The sequence below is a fragment of the Myotis lucifugus genome, unplaced genomic scaffold (genome assembly GCF_000147115.1).
Source record: "Myotis lucifugus unplaced genomic scaffold, Myoluc2.0 scaffold_147, whole genome shotgun sequence".
In the NCBI taxonomy this organism is placed as follows: Eukaryota; Metazoa; Chordata; class Mammalia; order Chiroptera; family Vespertilionidae; genus Myotis; species Myotis lucifugus.
Genome location: NW_005871195.1, coordinates 2,234,055 through 2,261,685, shown reverse-complemented (window position 1 = coordinate 2,261,685; position 27,631 = coordinate 2,234,055). Strand labels below are relative to the sequence as shown.

Sequence of the window (27,631 nt, the reverse complement as noted above, 5' to 3'; positions counted from 1 at the left end):
TCTAGGCTCTTCCTCCCTCACAAGCACACAACTCCTAAACTCTAAGGGACCCCACAAGGATTGCAACCAGGGGAGCAATGGGCAGTGGCAATTCCTCCTAGGCTAACACCCTGAGCCTGTCTCCAAGGCCCCTTTTCTCTGACTTACCATGACCCAAAGCAGCCACACCTAGTCTCTCCTGTTGTTCCTTTTATCCTAAGCCCTTCCCGATTTCACTGTCCCCAGATTTTGATTCTCAAAATAAAATAATAAAAAAATCTAGGATGAGAAACTGAACTCCAAGTCCAGTACTTTTCAAAACTGAAATTCTATGATTTACTACCAGTCAGGGTCCAGGCAGGAAACACAAGGTCCACTTAGATGGGGCAATGGAGGGTAAATTAATGAAGGGATTATTTGTAACTGGCTGGAGTGAATGTTATCATTTCTAGACTGTTGCTTACCAGAAGATGAAGAAAACCATAGCTATAGCTATAACCATCACAGATGTCTCCCCAACAGGGACTCTGGCCTTTGGAAGAGGAATACAGCTACTATCAACTCCATGCCACCAAGGAGGGATCCCAAAGAATCAATACCACAGACTCTTTGTTGTCCTCCTTCTTGATCTTCTGTTGGTGTTTCCCATTGGCCAAACCCAATGGATAGGAGTGTAGGTTACAACCATAGAGATCGCCTCACATTCTGTTGTCTTATGAACCAGAAGTTGGGGATCTACAGGACCAGTGACAATTCTCAGAGCCAGTCACACTGCTCTTCTTGTAAGATTTGTTCCCAATTCCATGACATCTTGGAGGCTGACAGCTGGCTCACACATATATATTGACTTTGAGTAGATATAGGATTAAGGAATTTAACTAGCTATTTCACGAATGGCTTAGAATCAAGAAATTCCTAGCTAATCTTCTCTATGTGAGCACAAATGCTTTTTCTTTAAAAATAAGCGCTGTCAAATCTGTGGCTATATCTCCCCATTCACTAACTGAGTAATTCACCTTTTTTCTCCATGCCCAGTTCTTTCCCTATTTATCCAAAGGACATGACGGTGACCAAAGGTTACTTACTAGATAATGGTAAGGAATAAATGCAAAAAAAAAAAATAATAAATAGTTGATTGTGTGTGTGTGTGTGTGTGTGTGTGTGTGTGTGTATTTTAATTTAAATTTGCTTTATAATAACACTAGAGGCCCGGTACATGAATTCATGCACCAGTGAGGTCCCTCAGCCTGGCCTGTGGGATCGGGCCAAGACCAGCTCTCCAACATCCCCAAGGGGTCCCAGATTTCGAGAGGGTACAGGCCAGGCCAAGGGACCCCACCGGTGCACGATCAGGGCCAGGGAGAGATGAGGTAGGTTGGCCAGCCGGGGAGGGACAGCAGGAGGGCTCCAGGGTGTGTCCAGCCCATCTTGCTCAGTCCCAATTGGCTGGAACCCAGCAGCAAGCTAACCTAATGGTCAGAGCATCTGCCCCCTGCTGGTCAGTGCATGTCATAGCGTGCAGTTGAATGGCCTTAGCATATCATTAGCGTATTACACTTTGATTGTTTGAACGGCTGACTGGTCGACTGGACACTTAGCATATTAGGCTTTTATTATATAGGATTTACCCAGTAGCATCTCAGTGCCCTCATTCAATCAAAATACTTGATTCACCAAATTAAAGCCTTATTCCAGGGGGTTTTGTTGTTGATTTGAGCAGACACAGAAGAGCAAATGCAACAAGGTTATTATAAAGCTAGACTACTCATAACCCATAAGCCACCATCATCATATTGCCTTGTATAATTGCAAAACATAATTTCCTAACTCTACTTCAGGTTTTTGGTGTCAAACCCAATATAACATTTCAGTGTTTTGTTTCCTGGCAGCTTATTGATCATGAAAGTTTTAGATGCCTCTCTTGGCTGAGAAGCCATCAGCATGTGGCTGTTGGATTTATTTTCAAAAAAATAACTTGAACTGCCAATATGCTGCCAATTAAAAATACAACAGTAACCTCCAGGAAATTTTTTAAAAAAATATTTAGCCTTCTGACAATTAATTAATCTCATGCTAACTCCTTAGTGACTTTAGCTAAAAGCTCTGACCTGGGCATATAGTCAGGAAATTTTTTGGATGAACAGAAACATAACCTGCGAGGGTTTATAAACTTAATTTGCATGTATGAAACAAGGTCCTTCAACTTTATCATCTGTCTGAGCTAAAAAATTTTGTGATAGAATTTTCAGATGTTATTTTTACTTATTGAATAAGCATCTAACACTTACTATGTGGCTGGTACAGTTCTAAGTGCTTTGCATATGCCCTGGCCAGTGTGGCTCAATGGTTGGACATCGTCTGGTTTGATTCCTGGTCAGGGCAGGCTCAATCCCCAATAGAAGACATACAGGAAGTAGCTGATGGATGTTCTGCTCTCACACCAATGTTTCTCTCTCCCTCCCTTTTCCTTCCTCTCTCTCTAAAAAAAAATCAATTTTAAAAATCTTTAAAAAATAAATAAAAATTAAAAAAAATAAGTGCTTTGCACAGTTTAATTTATTTTATCCTAAAAATAGTCCTATAAAATGGACACTCTTTATTATTCACATTTTACAAAATAGGCAACTGAGGGATGAGAGGCTAATTCTCTTGCCTGAATCACCTCATCAGTAAGAGGTGTGGGGGCAGGGGCAGAGTCTGTGTACTTTTACCAGTTTTCTAGTTACATTCAATGTTTTGGTCAGTTTTACAAAAAAAAAAGTATTTTCCACCTACCTACTCAACATAGGGCACCCTTGCGAAGCCCATGTTGTCCAAAGAGATTGTGTTCTGACCTCAGTCTGATCATGTACAAATGAAAAGTGCAGGCTGTGCCTCATCTCCTAGATCTAACCTTGCAGGAATATTGAGATGGCATTAGTTATTTCTGGCTGGGGCAGTGGATGTTCCAAAGCTAGCATTTAATTTCCCTTGTTCCTGGTACTTCACTGCTCATAGAAGGCAGCAAGTGGGAAAATTGGAAACTCTACTTAATCCCGTTTTAATACCAACCAGCCTGTCACTTATTGTAAACTGTGTGTTGTAATAATTAGAATAGTTGTCCCTTCCCTTTGTATGGAATGTTACAGATTTTAAAATTATTTCTCTTGATTATCTTATATCATCCTCATAAAGCTTCTGGGAGAATGACACATCACAGGAATTATAGCCTTCATTTAACAAACTGAAAAAAGGAGAGATTAAGTGGCTTGTTCGAAGTTGCATAGCTGTTTAGTGACAAATAGGAAGATGGGCTTTTCTTTTTAGTTCCTGGTCTATCATGTATCTACTAGGAATCTTCATTAAATCATGAGTGAGTCTTGGTATAGGAAAGCCAGAGGCAGGAACCCCAGGACAGCCATTTCCTGTTGGCAGGTTTAGTAGATTTCATGTAGATAAAGAAGACATTTATGGAGCACTATGTGAAAAGTAATAGTGCCCGGAACAGGGGAACACATAGATCATGACGTCTGAAGGCTGACCTGGTACTGAAATAAACAGACATATATATATAAAGATCACTCGCATATAACAAATTTAAGAAAAATGCTGTGAGAGGCAATGCTAGAGAGGTAAAGAGTTATAAAGTTAAGAGCGATAATGTTGGGATTAGCCTATTTGGTCCAAACCCTGGTTCTGTGACTAGCTATAGAAACCTCAGGTAAGTTTCTTACCCTTCCTGAGTTTCCATTGTCTTCTGTGTTCAGTGGAAATAATAGTAGCCAATATTATATGTTTAACCAAAAGTTCAAATGCGCATGTGAAGTGTTTACAACAGTGATTGGCTAGTAAGTGGTCCCTAAATGTTGGCTGCCAATGCTTTTATTCTATGATAGAATAGAATATTCTATTTAATAAATCTATACTATGATGATCATGACTCCTATAGCCACAGATGTGAGACTGAATCTCTCCTCAGTGCATTTCACAAAGAGAGAATATTTCAGCAGTGCTCTTTGGAGAAGAATCATCATTTCACTGGAGACAGAAAAAGCAGGAGGAACATTCTAGGTACCTGAAAAGATAAAGCTCAAGACAAAAAGAATAAGAAGTAGGGAGGAGAAGGCTGAAAAGGTGCGCTGGGACCAGAGTTTGTAGGTCCTTGGTGCCAACATCAGTCTGGACCTTACTCTGCAGTAAAGGCTGAGGTGATGGGGAATTATCCAACACTTGTATTTATTTATTTCTATTTCAGCTTTATTGAGTTATTTGACATGTAAAATTGTAAGATATTTAGTGATATTTCTCTTGATTATCTTATATCATCCTCATAAAGCTTCTGGGAGAATAACACATCACAGGAATTATAGCCTTCATTTAACAAACTGCAAGGATTTCCATCATTTAGTTACTCAACACATCCATCACTTCACATTTATTTAGTGTGAGGTTTTTTTTATGGCGGGGGTAGGATATTTAAATTTTACTATCTTAGAAAATTTCAATTATACAACACAGTGTTATCAAATACAGTCACCATGTTCTACATTAGCTCCTCAAACCTTATTTATCTTATAGCTGAAAGTTTGTCCAGTCTTGCCCTATTCCCTCCCTCCCTCTCCCACCCACCTCCAGTCCTTGGAACCCCTTTTTCATTCTCTGTTTCTATGAATTTGACTTTTTTATTTTATTTTTAAGTATTCCATATATAAGTAATATAAAGGATTTGTCTTTCTCTGTCTGGCTTATTTAACTTAGCATAATGCCCTCAAGTTCCATGTTATTGCCACAAACAGCCAGATTTCCTTCTTTCTCATCGCTGAATAACATTCCATTGTTTATCTATACCAAGTTTTCTTTATCCCATACATCTCTTGATGGACACTTAGGTTATTTCTATATCTTAGCTTTTGTGAATATTTCTGCAATGAGCAAGGGAGTGCAGATATCATTTTGATATACTGTTATTTCCTTTGGATATATGTATGCCCAGAAGTTTGATTACTGTTTCAAAATGAGGAATGTATCCCTTTTTGTTTGGGTTTTGAGGTGGCTAGAGTTAGCCAAGAGTCAAGGGAGCTGGACACAAGTCCTACCTTAGAAGAGTTGATGGTGAACTTGAAGTCAGAGAAAAGACTAGCAAAGAATCAAGAGTCATGTTTAATACAAGACATGAACAGGGTGTCAAAGCTGTCAGCAAAAGCCAGCTGGGTATTGATTTCTGAATCAAGGAACCAACTGAAACTCAGCATGAGAATATGACACAATAATAGATCATGAAATCTCCACTTAAATGAGAGAACTAAACAATGAAATGAAATCACTAACCCAAGACCTCACAATTACTGTGTCGAAGGAGGGGTTTCACCTCAGAGTAATGCCACAATTACTCTGTTGGGTCTTCACCATAGACTTTCCTGTCTAGAGAAGAGGACAAATGCCTCAATCTAAGGGGTGGTCATAGAAGGGAGAAGAAGGACTTGAAACGCATGGTGAAGGTGAGGAGCAATTGGTGGTACTGAGTGAAAGATAGAAAGCCTACAAAGTGCTTCCACCAGAGGGATACCGGTGCATTAAGCAAGACGAGGAACAGAGAAGGCCATGAAAGTTAAGAAGAGGTGATCATTTGATTTTAGACATGGTTTAAAGTGTCTGAAGAACACAAGCCATTCCCAGAAGCAAGCTTTATTGTCAGTTTTGTACCTTTTTTGTTCAGGTTACCTGTGTGATGAAATCTTCTTTCTTCCCACTTGATTTTTTTCACTATGTTTTTTAATTGCTAATTTGTTCCAAAAGGGATAGAGTGATGACTACTTATAAAAAAGCTACATAGAGGTTTAGATTTATTTTACTTTATTTTTCATAATGAAGATTAGTGTGTGTTTTTTAAAATATATTTTTATGGATTTCAGAGAGGAAGAGAGAGGGAGAGATAGAAACATCAATGATGCAAGATAATCATTGATTGGCTGCCTCTGCATGCCCCCTATTGGGGATTGAGCCCACAACCTGGGCATGTGCCCTTGACCAGAATTGAACCTGGGACCCTTCAGTCCGCAGGCCAAACCACCTAGGGCTAGAAGTTTAAATTTAAAAAGCTTTCTCTGTTTTTTGTCTCTTTTATAGATGATTTCATAATTGGTCACTTGTGCAGTTTCCAGTAGGAATCATAAATACCTGTTGTCCACTTGCATTGACCTGAAGAGTAATATTTGGGCTAAACATTAACAGGAACAAGGCCAATTTCTGCTGGTGTCCTTTATGCACTGACATAGGAGCCTAACACTTTAAGCAGACTCAATTTTACACCCCACCAGGTCTATAAAATTGCTCTGTTATCTGCTTAGATTGCAGGGTTAAAGTTTAACCTTCTTACTTCCAAATTGCTTTTTTTGCCAGGGGATCTAGAGCTGCAAGCGTGATGGGCAGAAGCCCTTTCAGGGAACACTGGCCCATCTTTGCTTATAAAGTTTCAGAGGAAAAAAAAGAACAAAACAGCAAGTTCTGGAGAATAACTGACAGCAGAAACCTTATTCACCTTTTAGCAAAACATTTTCATTGGAGACTTTGGGTAGAAAAACAACTCCACAGTACATTTTGTGTTCTCTGAATCTGCTTAGAGGTGGGCACATTCTCCAGTGAGTGTTCCTGGAGGTAATAAAAATCATGTTTCATTGAGCTCAGTGACAGGGTAAAGTCAATCAATGCTTTAGGTGAGCAGAGGTGGCAAAAGCTCAATAATAATAGCAGAAAGCATGCCTATGGATTCTGATGGTGCACCATTCGCTATGCAAAATCCTTTACATTCGGATTCTATTTAATCTTCAGAATTATTCATGCCATTATGATCACCATTTAACAATTGAGGAGAATAAAGATTTGTGGTTTTAAGTGACTTGTCCCAAATTATAAGGCTACTAAGTGGCAGAGCTGAAACTCAAAGTCATTTAGTCTTTTGACACATTTTTATCAATACTTGCCACACATTAATTTTGGTGGTGAGGTTGCAGCCATGAACAAGCCCGTGAACCCTGGAACCAGACTTCAGACTGACTGTGGTCCTGAGTGACCGTGGGCAAGTTACTTACTCTCTCTGTGCCAGTGTCTTCATCTTTAGAACATAATACAGTGTGCTCATGGGAACTTTATGAGTTAATGTATGTAAAATGCTTACACAGATCAAATGCTATGAAGAGTGGTTTGCTAATATTATTACATTTTTAGGACAAACAGGAGAAAGTCTATCAAAATTCTAGAGAAGCTCTACTGTTAGGGCATTGTTCCTTTAGTGTAGTATCACAGGCTGTCTTTCTTTACCTCACTTCATGTTTCACTACTTTTTAAATTTTTCTCTTTGATCATAGTTCCTCTCAGCTGTTGCCTTTCCTGACAAGAAGAATATCTTAGAATATCAATCTTTTTAGTCTGTCTCTGTGTGCAAGTTCAATCACATTTCTAGTTTCCTTCTGCCCTCACCCCAGCATTTTTACTGTAGATTTTCTCTCTGTGTATGACTGGCAAATAATATTTATTTCCCTCACTTACCAAAAAGCAAGTAGGACCCTATCACCTATAAAATAATACCTCTTTTATAAGGGACCCTTCATGACTTGTAATAATAATAATATGGATAATGCTAATAATAAGCATTCCAAAGGTGATTATATTTTAAAATCTAAGCTGTGTAAATAGTAATTAATGTTTATAAATATGGTAGAGACAATGCATTCATATGAGCTGTGAGCAATTTTCTTCTGAGTAGTTATATTTTATAACTGTTTGAATTAAATCACAACATTGTAAAATAATAGGTTCTCCTGGAATAGAAATTGCAATGTCATTGCCAACAAACACCTCTAACACATTCAAAATAATTGGCTGTTTTCAAAGTACTTTTCATTTTCCATGTGACATATGAATATTAAATAGGATAAAGTACAATGATAAAGGGCTTTTTTGGTCCTGACTTATTTTTAGTGTCTTAGTTGAAGAAACACATGTTTGAGTGACAGAAACTGGAGGGGTTCCAATTGGTCTGGGGGGCCTGGGAAGTGGACTCCTCAGTGTTTTGATGGATGGGTTGGTTTCTACTCATGACCTGTGCAACAACAACTTGGAGTTAACTGCTCGTACACCTTCCATGTGGCTGAAAATAGCTCCTGGTGGGTGGATAGGTGAATGGTTGTGAAGACAAGAAGAGTTGAGAGTAAAACATTTGAGGTTGGCAGAGTTTAGAGAGTTGCTTCCATGCTGGCCAGCATGGCTCAGCGATTCTCTCTCATCATTGATGTTTCTATACCTCTCTCCCTCTCCCTTCCTCTGTCTATAATCAATAAAAACATATTATATTTTAAAAAAAGAGTTGCTGCCAGAGCCTGGCCCAGGTCTAAACTCTCCATCCAGAGAAGTCAAATATAAGAACAGGAAGAGGAAAGACATGTTTGTGTCCAATCCCAGCTCCCCCGCTTTTCAGCTGTATAGCTGTGCACACTTGAGCAAATTCCTTAACCCTCAAAAATCTCTTTCCTCAATTGGTTATGATGCCAAACCATTTGAGCATCGCTGGGGGTGGGACTAAGGAATGAGACATTCTGAGTATATGGATATACAAGATTTTGATGTAGAAAGGAAGGGAGGGGGAAAATTGCATGTGATGTAAAATTGCTTTGGAAATCTTCCTCCAGGCAACTTCATCTTTGTCCTGATGTGTCAGACTGAACATTAAACATCTTATTTCAGAACTAGAGGCCCGGTGCACGACATCCGCAGTCAGACATCCTTAGTGCTGCCATGGAGGCGGGAGAGGCTCCTGCCACTGCTGCTGTGCTCCCTAGCCATGAGCCCAGCTTGTGGTTGAGAGGCGCTGCCCTGAGACAGCGCACTGACCATCAGGGGGCAGCTCCTGCATTGAGCATCTGCCCCCTGGTGGTCAGTGTGCATCATAGCAATCGGTCGTTCTATCATTGGGTCTATTTGCATATTACCCTTTTATTATATAGGACTAGAGTCCTGATGCATGAAATTCATGCACAGAGGTGGGGGGGCGCCGCGGCCCGTCCTGAAGCCCCACTCCAGGCCGGGCAGCGCGGTGGGCCTGCGCGCGCCTCCACTGGGGGGCTGCCCCTGGCGGCAGCCTCATGTCCCAGTGGCACAAGTCCCTGCCCCCATCCCTGCCCACCAGCTCCTGTGTGCACACAGCCTGTTGAACGGTCGTGACTGGGACACCATTAGGACCAATTAGCATATTACCTCTTTATATATATAGATTTCTCAGGAGTAGTTTCCAGGGCTGTAATCAAGAATCCTACAGTATTGTTTAGTATTAAGCTAAAGTCTGGAGTGAAATTCGTCAAACTCTTCTCTGATACCTGCCACTAGACCCCACTTCTAAATAATAACATGTAACATATCATTAGAAGGTAGTTGTTCTCATCATGACGTTATTGTCATTCTGATCAAGTCACTATTAAAGCAATTTAAGAAAGGGTCAACATGAGGAATAAAGACTCAGAGGGGTTTTTTATAAATGAGATAAAGCAATGTAAGTCAAGCTGGCTGAATCTTTGGCTCAGACAAATCAATTTTAGCTCAAATAGAATTTTAAAGTTATACTACCTATAATCTTTTTATAATGAAAAATGGATAGGTTTTTTTTTTAAGAAGGGTCATGTTTTATTGAGAAATGGACCTCCTTATAGATCCAAGGTGGCCTGGTTGGGGTGCTTCAAGTAGTTATGCATTTGTTTCACGGTTTTTATTGAGCGCTTTTAGATGCTGTTGGACCAGTGGAGCCAGTAGTCTGTCAGATCCTAGGAGAAGCCATGAGGCAATGGCCTCACAGTGTTATGACATGATAAGGCAAGGACTCGATTCTGTGTGCCTGACCTGTGTACTGAACCACTTTCATTTTAAAAATCTGATTTTTTTTATAAAATGGTTTTATTTCAGCATTACAGGCCTTGCTTATAAACATGTGTATTAGGACCACAGGCCTCACATTCATGTTTGTTTATAAAGAAAGATGTTCTGTAGTTGTGTTCTGGAGGGTATGGCTTGACCTCGGATAGAGACAAGTGCACATAATTATGAGTTGGGCTGTAATAAGATTCTACTGTATTTTAAGAAAAGTTGTGAGAAAGGGGAGAAAGATTACTATTTTTAAAACTCATTATGTTGTTCCCAAGTGATTTGAATTCCAATTTCTAGCCCAACTGTGTCATGGCCTAAGAGAACTGTTGACTCAGACATAGAGACTTAAATCTAAGGTGCAAAGAACAAAAAGAGACAGCCAGGAAGCTCAAGGGGTCTGGGTTTGGGAATTTATTGTCTGATTAAAATGAAATCTCTTAGAAGATGCATGAATTAAAATACTATTTGTATACAGATTATCTCAGGATGCAAAGGCAGCACTGGAATTAGCAACGCATCGAGGTATGTGTTAACCGAGGCCTGGAGATGATTCAAGAGGCCAGAGTCCCACATGGTGCTGGTTTTCATTCCAGACAAACCCCTCAGCCTCCTGGAACTTAACATTTCTCAGTGGTAAAATGAAGAAGAGCAAACAACCTTTCATGTTCTTTCCAGTTCTGAGATTTCATCACTTCCACACCTTATTCTACTTTTTCTGATCAGCACATCATTGGCCACCATCATGGTGATCAAGGTGGCTGGGCATATTTCCCCTGAGGAGTTGGGGTTCAGTGGCCACCTGGTTTGTGATTTCAATTCTTTTATTCCCCAGGCTTTTAGACCAAAATATATATAACTGTTTCTCCCTCAAATAGCATGTTGACTAAACTCACAATCTTTGGTGTCAAAAAACAAAACAAAACAGGGATTAAATCCCAGCTCTGTCACTTACTAGCTGTGTGACCTTGAGTAAGTTGCTCAAGTTCATTGAGTCCCAGTTTATTCTTTGTAAAATAAGGGCAATAACAAATACCTCACAGAATTTTTGTCAGTATCAGAATGAGATAATATACAGCCAGGCTTGGAACAAAAGCTCTCTATCGGAGGGTGGTTTTTATTAACAATCTCAGTCAAGTGCTTAGAAAAATTAGAGTCCTTGTCTGCTTCATTACTAACCAGCCACCTGACCTTGAGCAAGCCACTTAGAATCCCCAAGCCTCATCTTTAGATTGGGGATGATAATCACTTCTTTAATGGTCATGGTAAAGAATAAATAATATGATTGACTAACAAGTTGCCCAGCACTCACTGGGCAAACTTGGTGAATAACAAGACCTGCTTTTATTCTTATTGTGTCATTTGAATCCAGTTCCGAGTTTGCTCAGGCCGCCAGAACCAAATGCCATAGACTGGTGGCTTAACCAAGAGAAGATTATTTTCTCATGGTTCTGGGACATGAAGTCCAAAATCAAGGAGCCCACAGGGTTCTTTTCCTGAGATTTCTCCCAGGGGCTTGCAGATGGCTGCCTTCTTGCTGTGTCTTCGCGGCTTTTCCCTATGCATGTGTATCCCAGGTCTCTCTCTTTCTCTTTCTCTCATCTTTATAAAGACAGCAGTTGCATTGGATTAGGGTCCCATCCTTATGCCCTCATTTAACTTGACCTCCTTAAAGGCCATATCTTCAAATATAGTCATATTGGGGGGTTAGACCTTCAACCTACAAATTATACAGCAACACAATTCAATCCACCGAAAGGCCAGAAATCAGACAGCACTAGATTAAAGAGAAAGCCGGAAGTAGGAAATGAACCCAGTGGAGAAAGTCAACTTCTCTGAGACATTTGACAATGCAGGAAGAGAGAGAGGTTGTCATTAATTTTATCATTGTTAAGAGAGCAAGTGGTGCCCTAACCGGTTTGGCTCAGTGGATAGAGCGTCGGCCTGCGGACTGAAGGGTCCCGGGTTCGATTCCGGTCAAGGGCGTGTACCTTGGTTGCGGGCACATCCCTAGTAGGGGGTGTGCAGGAGGCAGCTGATCGATGTTTCTCTCTCATCGATGTTTCTAACTCTCTATCCCGCTCCCTTCCTCTCTGTAAAAAACCAATAAAATATATTAAAAGAGAGAGAGAGAGCAAGTGGCAAAGCAGAAGGAACATGTTTTGTCATTTCAGACTTAGATGTAAATCTTTTCTTTTTTCTCCTATGTGACATCTCGCCACTCTTTTTTTTTTCACTTCTATGAGACTCAGTACTCACATGTGTAAAGAATAGACAATGATAGCTCATCTTGGAGTTACTGAAAGGAGTACAATAATATCAATAGAGCCCGTCTCCTGACATCTAATAGGAGCTCAATAAATGCTAAGCACTATATTAAAATCCCCCCCAAATGCATGCTCTTCAGTGGTGGCTGAGTCACATCATGTATTTTGTGGCAGAATCACACTGTGCTCTGCACAGAGCTTGCCTCCAGGAATCAGAGTTTGGATTGGGTTAGATGGTGTTGCATTTTTAATGCATCATAAGCTGGTGATTGCTGATGACTCCAGGTGTGTGTTTAGAGCCTGTCAGCCTCCTGGAAATAGAAGCAGCCCTCTGGCAGGCAGGAGTCATTAAGAAGTAAGGTACCAGTGAGCTGGGAAAACAAGAGAGCCTGCAGGCAGGCACTTCAAGTGTGCTGCTCTGAATATTGCATGTGCTGCTTTGAATATTGCATGTGCTGCTCATCCTATCACACACACTTAACTCAATTACATTGACCCTCTGGCCCCAGGATTCTCATCTCAGTCTTGGCCTATACACGTCTGCGACAGCTGGGGAAGCAACTGTGTTGGGTGTGTGGTTCAGACTGCTGTGTGGTTGCAAAGGCCAAAAAGTTAATGTGCTGTTTTGTTTCTTTCTAGTGGAAAGGGCATTAGGTCTAGAGGAGGTTATGCTATGATTCAAAGGCTACTCAGAAAATCTGATTAAAATTTCCTCTACTTCTGCCTTGCTGTGTTTCTCAGAACAATGCACAGTCAACACAGTGATTCCAAAGAAGGCATTTAAGGGCCACCAGTGGCCCACAAACCTCAGTCTGAGAAATAATTTTCTGGAGGGCAGCTAAGGTTCCAGAGACTCCAGAGGCATGGAAACTTTAGCAGCAATATCATTTGTTTATTGACTCATTCATTCGTTCACCAAATAATGCTTGAGCCACGATGGGATATGAGACTCTATATCAAGTCCATAAGACATTACTCCTGTCTTCAAGGAACTCACAATAGAGAAGATAGACACAAATTGATCACAATGTTTTGCTTTACGTGCTGGACGAGTGAGAGGTAGAGTGTAGACCTCTGACCAGGGAGTCACCAGTCTGCATGCTGGAGCGATCAGGAAGGCTTTAGAGAGGAGGCAGGAATATTACAATAGGTCATAAAAGATACACACATTTCACCAGGTGAGAAAAGGACAGAGGAATATTTTAAGCTGAGGAAATTACACTCTAAATGGTTCATAAGGAGCTTATACCAGGGCATTTTTCAAGAAAGCCCGAGTCTTTCTATTTGTTATTGTTTGTTTGCATTAGATCTGTTCTGTGGAATTTATTTCTCCACTGGAACGACAATAACTACCAGGCAGCTCAAGTCATTGGATTCACAGCAGTCGTAGGGAGTACCATCTTCCTTCATTCTCTCTGCTCAGCACCCGTGGAGTAGAATCAACTTATTCGCACCGATGAACAACGGGGAAAACTGAAGGAGCCCATTCTGGCATTTTTTACTTGCCTCATAAAGCCCAGCCTGAGGTCAATGCCTAGCTGCCTTTCATTGGCTACTTTCTTTCCACATCCTTTGCTGTGGTTCTCAACCTGTGGGTCGCGACCCCTTTGGCAGTCGAACGACCCTTTCACAGGGGTCGCCTAAGACCATCCTGCATATCAGATATTTACATTACGATTCATAACAGTAGCAACATTACAGTTATGAAGTAGCAACAAAAATAATTTTATGGTTGGGTCACAACATGAGGAACTGTATTGAAAGGGCCAGAAGGTTGAGAACCACTGCTTTAGAGGCAAACCACCAAAATTCTCATCAATTTTATCCTTGTCAGCTCAGAGTTACATACTCTTGTTCTTGCCATTTTTTCATGTCCCTCTTCGTATTATCTATCAATCACTATTCTGCAGCTTTTCCAGATCACTGTTGCAAAATAAATTATTTTGATAGGAAAAGTACAAAACAAATATTTGCTTTCACATCCCCTTTTTCATTTTGACAAGCATAACCATTCCAAGCATTTGTTTCGTCGCCATTATTGGTCTTTCGTAAACTCCTTGAGGGCAGTGATGAGGACATGTGAAGATCAGACTTCCCCTGACCTTCATTTTCCTGCTGAGAGTTCTGTCCCTGGACTCTACTTCAGTGAGACAGAACAGTAAGTAGGTATACATGTTAGTGAAAGGCAGTTTCATATATATATATGAAACTGTATAAAATTAGTATATAATAAAATTATATATATATAAAATAAAATTAGTATAAAATTAGTATGTAATAAAATTAGTATGTAATAAAATTAGTATATATATATATTTATTTATTGGGGTGACATTGGTTAATACAATTACATATATTTCAGGTGCACAATTCTATGATACATCATCTGTTTATTTGTACTGTGTGTTCACCACCATCCAAGTCAAATCTTCTTCCTTTACCCTCTTCTACTCTTCTAGCTCCCCCGACCCCTTCTCCCTCTGGTAATCACCAGAGAGGCAGTGTTACTAAGTATAAAAAATGATGTGACTTTTGTAATCAACAAGAACTAAATTTCCAAATGACACATGCAGGGTGGAATTGGGGGTACTGGTGGCCCTGGGTCCAGAGTTGATGAGAAGAAGCTCTTCTCCTGAGCTTCACTCCTCAGAGTTGGGAATCTGTAGCCAAGAGGAAGGAATATGATGGAGGGAAGACATGGCCTCAGTACCGGGCCTGGATGCTTCTGTCCCTGATGAGTTTCTTAGCTGAGGTTTGAGCTGAACTATGGCAGGAAGAATTCCTTAGGCCTCCATTTCGCCCCACTGCAAAGAGCTGGACCTCATTAAGGATGTTGTACTTTTTGAGACCCAAATATCCAGATCCTACTATATCCCAACACCTCCCAATGATCCTAATGCAAATATGCAGATGTTACCAGATGTTACTTGTGGGGAAGAAGAGTTCTATGGACAAATACCCTTTGGGGTTAATTGGGTTAAACAAAGCTAAATAGAATTCTTTGCTGCAAGTTCTCTCTAAACCATATAGTCCTGTGTTTTGCTCCCAAACTCTGTAAATGTTTACATTTCCCAAATTTATGTGGACTGAAAATTAGTTTGCATAGAGCACCTTAGAGAAATGTAGTAAATATATAATTCACAAAGTAAAGTGCAATATTTTATAATTTATCTGTAGCTGTGGATTTCCTTATCTGCAAAATAGAGTTTGGCCAGAAGTTCCCATAGGCCCCGGTCCATCCAGTGTGCACCCATGGAGACTGGGTTTATGCCAGACATACTGGCCGCTTATTTTTCTCACTTGATCTGACTACTTTATTTGCAGCCCCTGGAGAAATGCTTTATTTCAGAAGAATCCTTGCTGAGTATTAGCAAAGGCCTAACTCATAGATGCATGATACAAGGGTGATGTTGATTGTTATTAAACTAAAATCCTGTTTTTATAACTAGTACTTGTTATAAATACACAAATCCAACGTTTTAAGTTTTCCATTATATTTTTTTCACTTTTCAAACTTACTGGGAAATGTTAGTATGTAATGTCTAATAACTAGAAACTATGAAAACATTATGTAGTATTAGCTTGGCTTCATAGTCTGAACTCTGGGAAATATACATATTGATTGGCAGTATGAGAACCATTCCTCTGGAAAAATAATAGGCATCTAGTAAATGCTCTTTTGTTTTACTGTATAAGCGCTGGGGAGCCGTGGCTGTTCTAAGACTCTGCTTGGTTTCCCTCTGCAGACAGCGTGGAGGATGAGCTGGAGATGGCCACCGTCAGGCATCGGCCTGAGGCCCTTGAGCTGCTGGAAGCCCAGAGCAAGTTCACCAAGAAGGAGCTCCAGATTCTTTACCGAGGATTTAAGAATGTAAGAACTTCCTTTTCCATTTTACCTTCACCCTCTTCTCAGAGGAGCATAGAGAAGAGAGAGGGGAAGAGGGCAATCTACAGTTCTGGGAGAGCCCCCCCTGTCTGCACATTTCAGACCAGTCTTTCCTAGATTAGACTGTTGTTGTAACCATTTGGACTATGACTGACTTGGGCACACCAATGCTCATACATTGTCGGTACACATAAAGCAAGAATGAGCAAAGGAGAAAGGTTTACTCAGTTCAATTCTTAGTATTTCTTTTTCTTTTTCAGCCATAATAACATAATCTCAATAAGCCCAAATTGCCTCTTCATTTTTAAACTATAGTCTGGTGTTTGACTTGAAACTTGGCTATAAATCGGGACCATCAAAGAGGTCCTTCCCTTGCATTGGGGAAAAGTCACCATAAATTCAGTAGTTTCTAAAAGACCATGCTGCCACTGACTGGACCACAAGTGTCTGTAGGTAGCCCCTGCATCCAGTTCTCTGTGATCCAGGTGTGACTATGGTAACTCTAATTGAACTTTCAGAATATATTTTTAGGTTCCTTCATGCATATTACAAACAGCCATCCACCATCCCTCTGACTCCAGGTCATCTGTCTCTATCCCATGTCTGCTCCTTACCACTCTTCTTGCTTGGACTTGCTAAATTTTTCTACCACATTACTCTTCAAAAACATGGTTCTCTGCTAACACCCAGGCCTTTGTGGGGGTACACTGGGTGGGAGGGAGGAGCTGTAATAAATCTGTTCACTGCACAGATACAGGACTCTCCTTAACAGGGATCTGGATGTGTAATGTATCTAGATGACACATACATAAACATGTATGAAGAGAAAGGGGCTTTAGAGTTATACCTATGCTGCTAGAATGCAGACTTCAGAGAGAGTAAGACTTACAATAAAAAAAAAAAAGCAGCACTGACCACTGGCAGCAGCAAACCACTGAGTGAGTAGCAAGGATGGGGAAAGAAAGGAGGTGAGAAAGACCAAGTCCTGGCCCTAAGTAAATCCTAAGGACAGACTAATATAATATACTATAGGTCCGATGCATGAAATCTGCGCAAGAGTAGGCCTTTGTAGCCACGGCGGCTGCCTCGATCCCTCCCTCGCAGCCGAGGTGGCTGCCTTGATCCTGCAGCTGCAGTCCTGGCTTCATCCGGAAGGTCTTCTGGAAGGACATCTGGTCGGTCATTCCGCTTTTTGGCCATTCTGTCGATTTGCTTTTATTATTATAGATTAGAACTTCAAATGCATTCCTGTGAACATCTAAGCATCTCTGCTCTAGTTTAAAGATCTTATAATAGCCGAAACCGGTTTGGCTCAGTGGATAGAGCGTTGGCCTGGGGACTGAAGGGTCCCAGGTTCGATTCCGGTCAAGGGCATGTACCTGGGTTGCGGGCACATCCCCAGTAGGAGATGTGCAGGAGGCAGCTGGTCGATGTTTCTCTCCCATCGATGTTTCTAACTCTCTATCTCTCTCCCTTCCTCTCTGTAAAAAATCAATAAAATATATTTTAAAAAAAAAGATCTTATAATAAGAAAACACATTTCTTTTTAACATTGGACTGTGCATCAGATTTAAAAAAATGGTTGCTGAATAAAGGAGAGTATAATCCAACCTCCCAGCATCCCTGTATTCTTGATGGCTGCTACATTACTACTCCACTGCTGTCACTTTAGGTCTCTCCATGTGGGGTCTGATGCCTTTCGCCCCATTTGTTGCAAACTGGAATCATGATTACTGCTTTCGTTGACCTCAGGAGCCAAGTCTGCACAAGTCTTATCCAAGTCACACTTCACAAAATGTTTCCCAGGCTCCAAAGGCTGCATTCATTTATTTCTTTTATTTTTTCTTTGCCTACTTGCACTCTGTTCTTTTCTTTTTCTCCCCTCCCAACCTCTTTCCCCAACTTTTCTTTCCCCCTTTCCTATCCTTCAGATCTCTTTTCTTTCTTCATTTCTCCATTCTCTCCATTTTTTCCCTTCCGTTGTCTCTTCCTCTTATCAATTCTTGTCTCCTTTCTTTTACTCTTTCTCTTCCTTTTTAACTATTTTTTCTGTTCTCTTTCTTCATTGTTTTCTGCCCTTCCCAACTCCATGAGATAACTTTCCATCAGACCTTTATATGCCTAGAGCATATTTTACATACTTTTTAAAAACAAACGATTTCACAGTTTGCTCAGAAAATGTTAACTGGTGTCTCTGATAAATCCAACAAGAGTGGTCTTTTAATGTTTGTTTATTTTCCCTTAGTCAAATGTACAACTTAATTTTAAAATAGCCCTAAGATGTAGGGAGAAAGGCACTAAAGCAGATCAGCAGCACTCATGTGTTACAGGATGGCAGCCTCGGAACCAGCTTGCCATCACAGAAAGCAAACCACCTACCCTTAGTTTCCTGAACACCAATTATCTCAAGCCCTTAAGATAGAAAAAATCATTTTCCTGGAACCAATTAAGATATTCACTTTTAATGAAACCTTTTAAAACTCTCCATGTTTTGATTAAAAGGATAAACTAGTCGTCAACATCTTAAAATAGTCACATGGAAGTGGCTTACCACAGCAAGGCACCTTGGGTAAAGGTCCCCAGAGTCCTCTAGTCTTTTTCCAGCACTGCATCTCATATAGCATTCCCTCAACTCTAACATAGATTATTTTTTTAATATAAGTTTGTTTGTTTTATTTTTTAATATATTTTATTGACTTTTTACAGAGAGGAGGAGAGAGGGATAGAGAGTTAGAAACATCGATGAGAGAGAAACATCCATCAGCCGCCTCCTGCACACTCCCTACTGGGGATGTGCCCGCAACCAAGGTACATGTCCTTGACTGGAATCGAACCTGGGACCCTTGAGTTCGCAGGCTGACACTCTATCCACTGAGCCAAACCGGTTAGGGCTCTAACATAGATTATTAATATAAATGAGGTCTGGGTCTGGCCAGTGTGGTTAAGTGGTTGAGTGTCTACCTATGAACCAGGAGATCATGGTTCAATTCCCAGTCACAGCACATGCCTGGGTTGCAGGCTCGATCCCCAGTGTGGGGCATGCCAATCAATGATGCTCTCTCATCATTGATGTTTCTATCTCTCTCTCCCTCTACCTTACTCTCTGAAATGAATTATATATATATACTAGAGGCCCAGTGCACGAATTCATGGGCTGGTGAGGTCCAGCCGGCCAGCCCCAATGGGGGCCATCAGGGGCGGGGCCAGCCAGTGTGAGAGGGTGGGCATTTCAGTCATTCCGCCGTTTAGTCAATTTGTATATTACCCTTTTATTATATAGGATATATAAATGGGGTCTTAGAGAAAAGGAAAATAGTGATGGAGGATTTCTCAGCCCCTCACCCCATCTCATGCACTGAGTTACCCCCATATTTTTATTTCTCTTACCAAAGGCTAAACTGAGCCTCCAGAAGTTGGCAGCTGATAGAATGGATAATATAATACCATTTTTTTAACCATTAGTGTGACTCTAAATCATCTGGTAGACTTGATAAGCACAGATGTCTGGGTCCTAGCCCAAAAGATTATGATTTAGTAGGTCTGAGACTGAGCCAGAGAATTTGCCCTTTTTTAAAAAAAATATATTTTATTGAGTTTTTACAGAGAGGATGGGAGAGGAATAGAGAGTTAGAAACATCGATGAGAGAGAAACATTGAGCAGCTGCCTCCTGAACACCCCCTGCTGGGGATGTGCCCTCAACCAAGGTACATGCCCTTGACAGGAATCAAACCTGGGACCCTTCAGTCTTCAGGCCGACGCTCTATCCACTGAGCCAAACCAGTTAGGGAAAATTTGCCCTTTTTGTAAGTTCTCAGGTCTGCTGATGCTGCTGGTCTGGGGACCACACTCTGGGAATCACTGGTATAGTGCAGACAACGTAAGCTCTGGTGTCACTCAGACTCGGGTCCACATGTTACTTGTTTAGGTAGCTCCCTCTGAATCAGTGGCCTGTATGATCTTGTCTCAACAAATTTGAATAATGACATATACATTGCACAGGTTTAGGTATGTTTCTTTTCTTTTATCTTTTGTTTTTGATATATAAGTATAGCAATCATGGGGTTAAAACAAAAAAGAGTTATTGTAGTGTGACCCCAAATAGTCAACCTCACTTTTGTGTTCCATCAAAGTGGAGCATTTATGGTTGGCCTCCATACCTCCCAGGCAGTGTTCTGGGTTTTGAGCTATGTAACTATGTATTAGAAAGGATGCAGAAAAATACAAGGTAAACCTATACACCAACAGTCTCAAATTTAACTGCATGTTGCTATCAATTGGGGAGCTTTAAAAATTAAAAATAGTTGGGTATCATGCTTGGTGTTTCTGATGTAATTGCTCTGAGAAGAATCTTGGGCAACAAGATTTATAAAGCTCTCCAGGTAATTATAATGTGCAGCCTAGACCAAGAAGCATTGAACTGGATATATGAGGTGTAAGGTGATTCTATCACACACACACACACACACACACACACACACACACACACACACAAATGGACCTAATTGTAATAAGTCATATAATGTCAAATACCAATGGTTATACTGGCTATGTTGGAACCTTATGAAGTCCTTGGTGAGGGGGATAGTTGGGTGTGTGTTAGGGTTGTGGGGAGTGGGAGTAATAGGTCTTACCTCTAGTGATTCTGATTCAGTTAAGTCTGGTGTGATGCTCAATAATCCTTTTTAAAAACAAACAAACAAACAAAAAGCTTCATAATAAAAATAAATTTTTATTTTAATAGATAACTAATAGAAGGCCACATTTGAGAACCACTGACCCAGAAGGCCATTCAGGTATTTATATACATAATTCATAAACTAGCTCTGCTGCTCCCTTTCAAAATCAAACATAAGTTTAGTTCAATTTTAAGTGATCGTGAATGGTCTACTGGGGCATGAAGTTTTAATATGGCGATGCATCTTTGGCATTTCCTCTCATTGGTTAATACTTTGTGGCAAATTCTTCCCATCTTTTAAGGCACACGATGAGAGACAGGCTCAAATGCAAAGTGGGACAAAAGTAGGTTTACAGTTGTGAGTACACAAAACACGGAGTTTATTCTTGTATTATTATTAATTAATTATTTTCCATACAAACAACTGTAAACCTACTTTTGCCCCACCCTGTAGTTAGACTTATATGCTTTGGACACCTGGCTTTTTTCTGTCCCAAGTATTTGCTGGCTTTAGTTCCCTTCTCTACTTTTAATTACATTAGGTTAAAGATTCAAATATATCTTTAAGGCATCTCTTGAATACTTGTTAATTTGGAGGCTAAAAAAATTAATACTTTTCCTCCCACCTTCTAAGTTTTTCTAGTGGGGCTAATAATCAAATTAACAGAGACAGATTAACAAGATAAAAATCAAATTTTAATACATGTGCATAAGCGTGAAATATCCCAAAGAGAGTGGGACAACATATATATACAAAGGCAGGAACAGGGTCTTATATTTCAGAAGTGACAATGGATGATGTTGTACAGGTAATTGAGGAAGAACACACATAACAGAAAAATCATTGCTGGGAGACTCAGAAGCAATGAGACACTGAGGTTATCTAGGTAACAGGCCCCTGCCTGAAGCCCTTCTATTTACCATACTTAATTCTGATTAGACTAAAGGCAACATCCCCCAAATTTCCTTCCTGGAGTAGGTCTTTCCATCTGAATATCTTAGGCAGGAAGGGAGAAGGTCACAGGTTCTTTCTGAGTCTTGTTTTCTAATTAACAGCTTAAAATCAATATCCCAAAAAGACAGCTTCATGGTGGCAAAACTTTGGTTCCTTCCATTAATGTCCTTTTCCCCTAAAACTGCTAAGTGTTAATATCTTTTTTACCTAAAAAGAAATATGTTTGCATTAGTTTTCTATAGTATATAACAAATTACCACATATTAGTGGCTTTAAAAGCACACCCATTTATTGCCTTACAGTCTTGAGGGTCAGGAGTCCAGCAGTGACTTAGCTGGATTCTCTGCTTGGGCTCTCACAAAGCTACAAAGATGATATTGGTTGGGCTGCATTAGTTTCTGGATCCTGGGGTTCATGGTTTCTGGCAGAAACCATTTCATTGTGGTTGTATTTCCAAGATCCCCACTGTGGGTGTCAACCTGGGGACACAGAGCTCCTAGGCTTCCCATAGTCTCTTGCCAATGGGCCACTCACAAGTTCTCTCCTGACATGGCAGCTCATGTCTTCAAAGCTAGCAAGGTAGCTCCACTCTTAATTTTTTGAGGAATTGCCAGACTGCTTGTCATAGTGGTTGTACCAGTCCACATCCCTAGCAGTGAATGAGGGTTTCCTTTTGTCCACAACCTCTCCAACACTTGTTATTGCTTGTCTTATTGATAATGGCCACTCTAACAGGTGTGAGGTGGTATCTCATTATAGTTTTAATTTTGCAGCTCCCTAATTGGCAGTGAGGTTGAACATTCTTTTCATATATCTATTGGCTGTTCCTATGTCTTCTTGGGAGAGGTGTATTTTCAGGTCCTCTGCCCACTTTTTGATTGGGCTGTTGGTTTGTTTGATGTTGAGTTTTATGAGTTCTTTATATGTTTTGGAAATTAAACCTTTGTTGGAGCTACTGTTTTCAAATATCATCTCCCATCTGGTCAGCTGCCTCTTTGCTTTATTATTGGTTTCTTTTGCTGTGCAGAAGCTTTTTAGTTTGATATAGTGCCATTATTTTATTTTTTCCTTTATTTCCCTTCCCTTTGGGGTCAAGTTCATAAAATGTTCTCTATGACCAAGGTTCATAAGTTTGGTACCTATATTTTCTTCTATATAACTTACTGTTTCGGGTCTTATATTTAGGTCTTTGATCTATTTTGAATTAATTTTTGTACATGGAGACAAACTGTAATCCAGTTTCATTCACTTGCATGTGACCTTCCAGTTTTCCCAGCACCATTTATTGAGGATACTACCTTCACTCCACTGTGTGTTTCTGGCTTCTTTGTCAAAAATTATCTGTCCATATGCATGTGGTTTTATATCTTGGCTCTCTGTTTTGTTCCATTGATCTGTATGTCTGTTTCTCTGCCAATATCATGCTGCTGTTTTGATCATCATAGCTCTGTAGATACAACCCACAGCAACCCCTCTCCTGGATATTTACCTGAAAAACTCAAAATCATGAATTCACAAAGTTATATGCACCCCTATGTTCATTGCAGCATTAATCATGGTGGCCAAGACATTGATACAACCAAAGTGTCCTGAGATAGAGGACTGAATAAAGAAGATGTGATACATATATCCAATGGAATACTACTTAGGCATAAGAAAGGATGAAATACTGCCATTTGCAACAACATATGGACCTTGTTAGAATATTATGCTAAGTGAATAAGTCAATCAGAAAAAGCTAAGAACCGTATGATTCCACTTATATGTGGGATATAAAACTAAAACTCATAAACACAAACAGCAGTGTGGTGGTTGCCAGAGGGAAATGGGTAGGAGCAGAAGGAGGTTCTAATATATGGCGACAAGAGAAGATTTGACTCTGGGTGGTGGGCGCATGATGCAATATGCAGATCTTGTGACATAGAAACTCACACCTGAAACCTATATGATCATGTTGACCAAGTCACCCCAATAAATTTAATAAATAAAAAAAGCTAGCAAGGAAGAGTCTTTCTAGTCCACTAAAGCAGAGTTTTGTATAATGTAACATAACTATGGATGTGACATCTCAGCCCATCACCTTTGCTAATCTATCACTCAAGGCCAGGAGATTAAAAAGAGTGTGATCTATTGGGAGTCACCCTATGGTGTCCATCACAGTGGTGTTTGTGAGGAGACAGCAACCCCTATGGAGTGAAGCCGCTGAATTTGGTCTGATGTTACATTCAAGTTCAGTTAATACCCACACTCAGTATTGTTCCTGCATTCAGACATTTCCTTGGGGAATTTACCAAAAGTGGCACCAAACTTTTCCTTGATTAGTTCATTTGAAAGAGAGAGAGGAGTGCCAGAGAGAGAGAGAGAGAGAGAGGGAGAGAGGGAGAGAGAGATATCAGTTTGTTATTCCACTTGTTTATGAATGTATTGGTTGATTCTGACCAGAGATCAAACCCAAAACCTTGGTGTATCAGGACACTCTAACCAGCTGAGCTACCCAGCCAGGGCTCCTTAATTTCTGGAAGAGTTATTATACTGTGGCCAAAAGAACCAGCAGGAGATGAGAGTTCTTTGATGGGGTTTTTCACTTCACTGGAAGTGTTTGAGAACTCATTGCACTAAGATCTTTAAAAATAGCTGATGGGAAATTATAGGGATCTACATTTTTGACAGAGTACATTTACATAACAAGCGTGAAATCTTACTTATGATGGAGAGGGAGTGAGGGAGAGTTTAACACCTGAATGGGAAAGAGTGGGATATGTTGGTTAGGATAGAAAACTAAATTGCTAATTGTATAAGGCAATTACTCTTTTGTCATGAGCTCTCAGAGGCATTCTTAAGGCTTTCATAGACCATTGTGTGACCTTCAGTAAATTACTTCTTCCCTGGCAGTTTCTGTCTCCCTGTCAGCAAATTAGGGATTAAGAGATCTTCCTTTCCAATCAGAAGGGAGGTGCGTAATAATGAGTTTTGTTCAGCTCTTGAAGGACTCAGATAAAAGATCTTCCTTTAGTGCAAAGTATTACTCATGTACTTCAGAGTCAAAGTATAAGTACAGAGTTAAAATGTTATTTCCTAGGCCCTAGTGGAGTTTTCTGTTCTGAGGAGAAGGTTGTTGACAGGTATGAGCAGATCAATGTGGCTGCCTCTCTGGCTTCCAAGGACTGGCTTGGTCCAAGTACTCTCCTGGATTGAACCTTTCAATTGCCATTTCCTATCTTGGGCAGTTTGTTTAGCATCTTTGGACATTAAGTTCTTCTTTTTTAAAAAATATATTTTATTGATTCTTTACAGAGAAGAAGGGAGACGGATAGAGAGTTAGAAACATCGATAAGAGAGATCGATCAGCTGCCTCCTGCACGCCCCCCAGTGGGGATGTGCCCGCAACCAAGGTACATGCCCTTGACCGGAATCAAACCTGGGACCCTTCCATCCGCAGGCCGACGCTCTATCCAACTGAGCCAAACCGGTTCGACAAGTTCTTTGAAAATTCAGAATATCAACACCCATGTGTATGAGGTGATGGGAAATGTTTTGTATGATCCCTTTTATTTTGAGTATGGTCAATAGACATTAGAGCCCTTTGGTTCCCTCTGATTCTTCTAAGTAAAAAAATAACTAAATTTCATAAAGACTCTATGATGTCATCTTGAAGTAAAAATGATAATGCAATTAGATTCCATTTCTGGCTCCATTTGGCAATATCTTTGACCTCTCTGTGCTTCACTTATCTTATCTGCAAAATTGGAGAAATACTAGTAGCATCTCATAGATGCGTTGCAAAGATAGGGAATGTAGGGCACGGAATATAAAACCGGACTCATTATAACACTCAAAATGTGGCTACTCTTCTTCTTTTTAATCATTATTATTATTATCATTAGCACCATTGTTACCATGCTGCTTCTATGAATTGTGTACTGTCCAGACGCTCTTTCTTAAAATGTCTTTGTTCCACACTCTTGCCTAAGAACAAATTTGGAAACAGTGCACTTTATTTGATTTGATTTTACTCTGTCCTTTGACTTCTTGGAGAAACTGAGAAAGTCTTTCCCATAATGACTCCTCACAAGGATTTTGTAAAAATCAAAGCAGATAACATAATTATTGATGTTTTCAACATATAATGCAACCTAGAGATGCAGACATTAAAAAACACACACAACATATATAGAAGCAACCCTTATATACTGTACTATTCACTAGTAGCATTCCTAAAATATCCAAGATTTCTATTAACTTTTCCACAACAATCCTGTAAAGAAGTTCACGTTTTTTTCTCTCTCTCAAGTCACAGGTGAATTGGTCCCAGCTAATGGGGAAGTTCTACTCCAGTAGGACATTCAGGGATCCAGGTTCCTTTCAATATATTTCCCTGCTCTCCTTGGCTGGATTCTTGCCACCTCTGCATTGTGTAAACGAGGTCACTTTCATGTTCATGTCTAGAGGAAAAGTGAAAGAGCCGTAGAGCAGCAGCAGGCAACTTCCCTTAATTTAGAGATAACACAAATGTTATGTACATCACTTTCACTAACATCCCAAGTGTTCATTAGTCACATGGACCAGTGGGCCCCAGGGAAAGCTAGGAAATGTAGTCTCTAGCTCAGCGGTTCTCTTAGGACATGCCAATCACAGACTCCCTGCCCTGACTTTGAACCAAGCAGAACACAGGAAGCCTCATCTCTCTCAAGCAGACCGGGGTAGCATGATTTCAATCTGGAGCAGCGGTTCTCAACCTGTGGGTCGCGACCCCTTTGGTGGTCGAACGACCCTTTCACAGGGGTCGCCTAAGACCATCCTGCATATCAGATATTTACATTATAATTCATAACAGTAGCAACATTACAGTTATGAAGTAGCAACGAAAATAATTTTATGGTTGGGTCACAACATGAGGAACTGTATTTAAAGGGCCAGAAGGTTGAGAACCACTGCTCTAGCTAGACAGCAGTGGATTAGAAAAAAAAGGGGAAACTAGATTGGGGAAACAACTAGCACTTTTCAAGTCAATAAACATCTCTTCTATTAATTTTCTAGAGAATATACTAAAGGATTCCTAAGTCAGTCCAGCTAATCCTCCTAAGACAATTTAATTCTTTTAAGTCTTGGAAGCAAGGTGTCCATTTATTCTTCAAAATCATATAGCTATTAATGCATCAAGACTTTTAAAATAATAATAGAAAGTTTCTGTCTTCTGACTGCTTCAAGGTTTCCTACTTCCCTTAGCACTATACATCAGAACTAAGTAGTACCTAACAAGTAAAGAACAGCTTCATCCAAGAAGGTTTGTTAGTACTATTTGTTGTACAGTGGGGCCTTGACTTACGAGTTTAATTCGTTCCGTGACCGAGCTCGTAACTCAAATTACTTGTATGTCAAATCATTAAAGTGAACGAGTGAGACACGTGATGCTGGGCTGATGTTGTGGCGTTCACTGTGACATTCACTGCGCCAACTAGCGGTGGGGTATCTGAAGCTGGCTCGTAACCCGAAATTTAGCTCGCAACTCAAAGCAAAAAATCAGCCGAGAGACGGCTCGTATCTCGAAAAACTCGTTAGTCGGGACACTCATAAGTCAAGGCCCCACTGTATATGGAACCTAGTCTTCACAGCACAGAACCCAAGCACAGGAGGTAGTTAGACTGCTATGCCCATCAATTTTAACAGAATTTCTCCTTCTTATTCTTTTTGGAAGAACTAATTGGTTCACACAAATGTATCACTGAGAACCCAATAAATAATTTTTCAAATTCAGTACATATTCCTTAACGAGCCTGCCATGAAACTTCGAATGTATTATGGTTAAAACCAAAAATAAATCCGGGGCACCATTCATCACTGCAAGCTGCCGGCAGTGAACCTCCCTCATAAAGTCCGATTATTTTTCATTTTTTTACAATTCCCACTTAAATGGGTTTATTAATATAAGCCTACCTGGCAATTACTCCTGTAATTCTGGCAGGGATTCAAATCTTAATTACAA

At 40.3% G+C, this 27,631-nt stretch overlaps 1 protein-coding gene across 5 annotated transcripts in view; it reads left to right on the top strand.

The window, feature by feature from the left end:
• The window catches only part of KCNIP4 (potassium voltage-gated channel interacting protein 4), a 732,108-nt gene that overhangs the window by 633,945 nt on the left and 70,532 nt on the right, over positions 1–27,631 (top strand). For 4 of the 5 annotated variants that reach the window (XM_023759100.1, XM_006095002.3, XM_006095001.3 and 1 more), the window contains exon 2: positions 15,878–16,002. In XM_023759100.1, coding sequence (XP_023614868.1) covers positions 15,878–16,002 — 125 coding nt within the window. Of the gene's footprint in view, positions 1–15,877; positions 16,003–27,631 lie in introns of those variants that run through there. The other variant, XM_023759101.1, reaches the window with a different exon arrangement.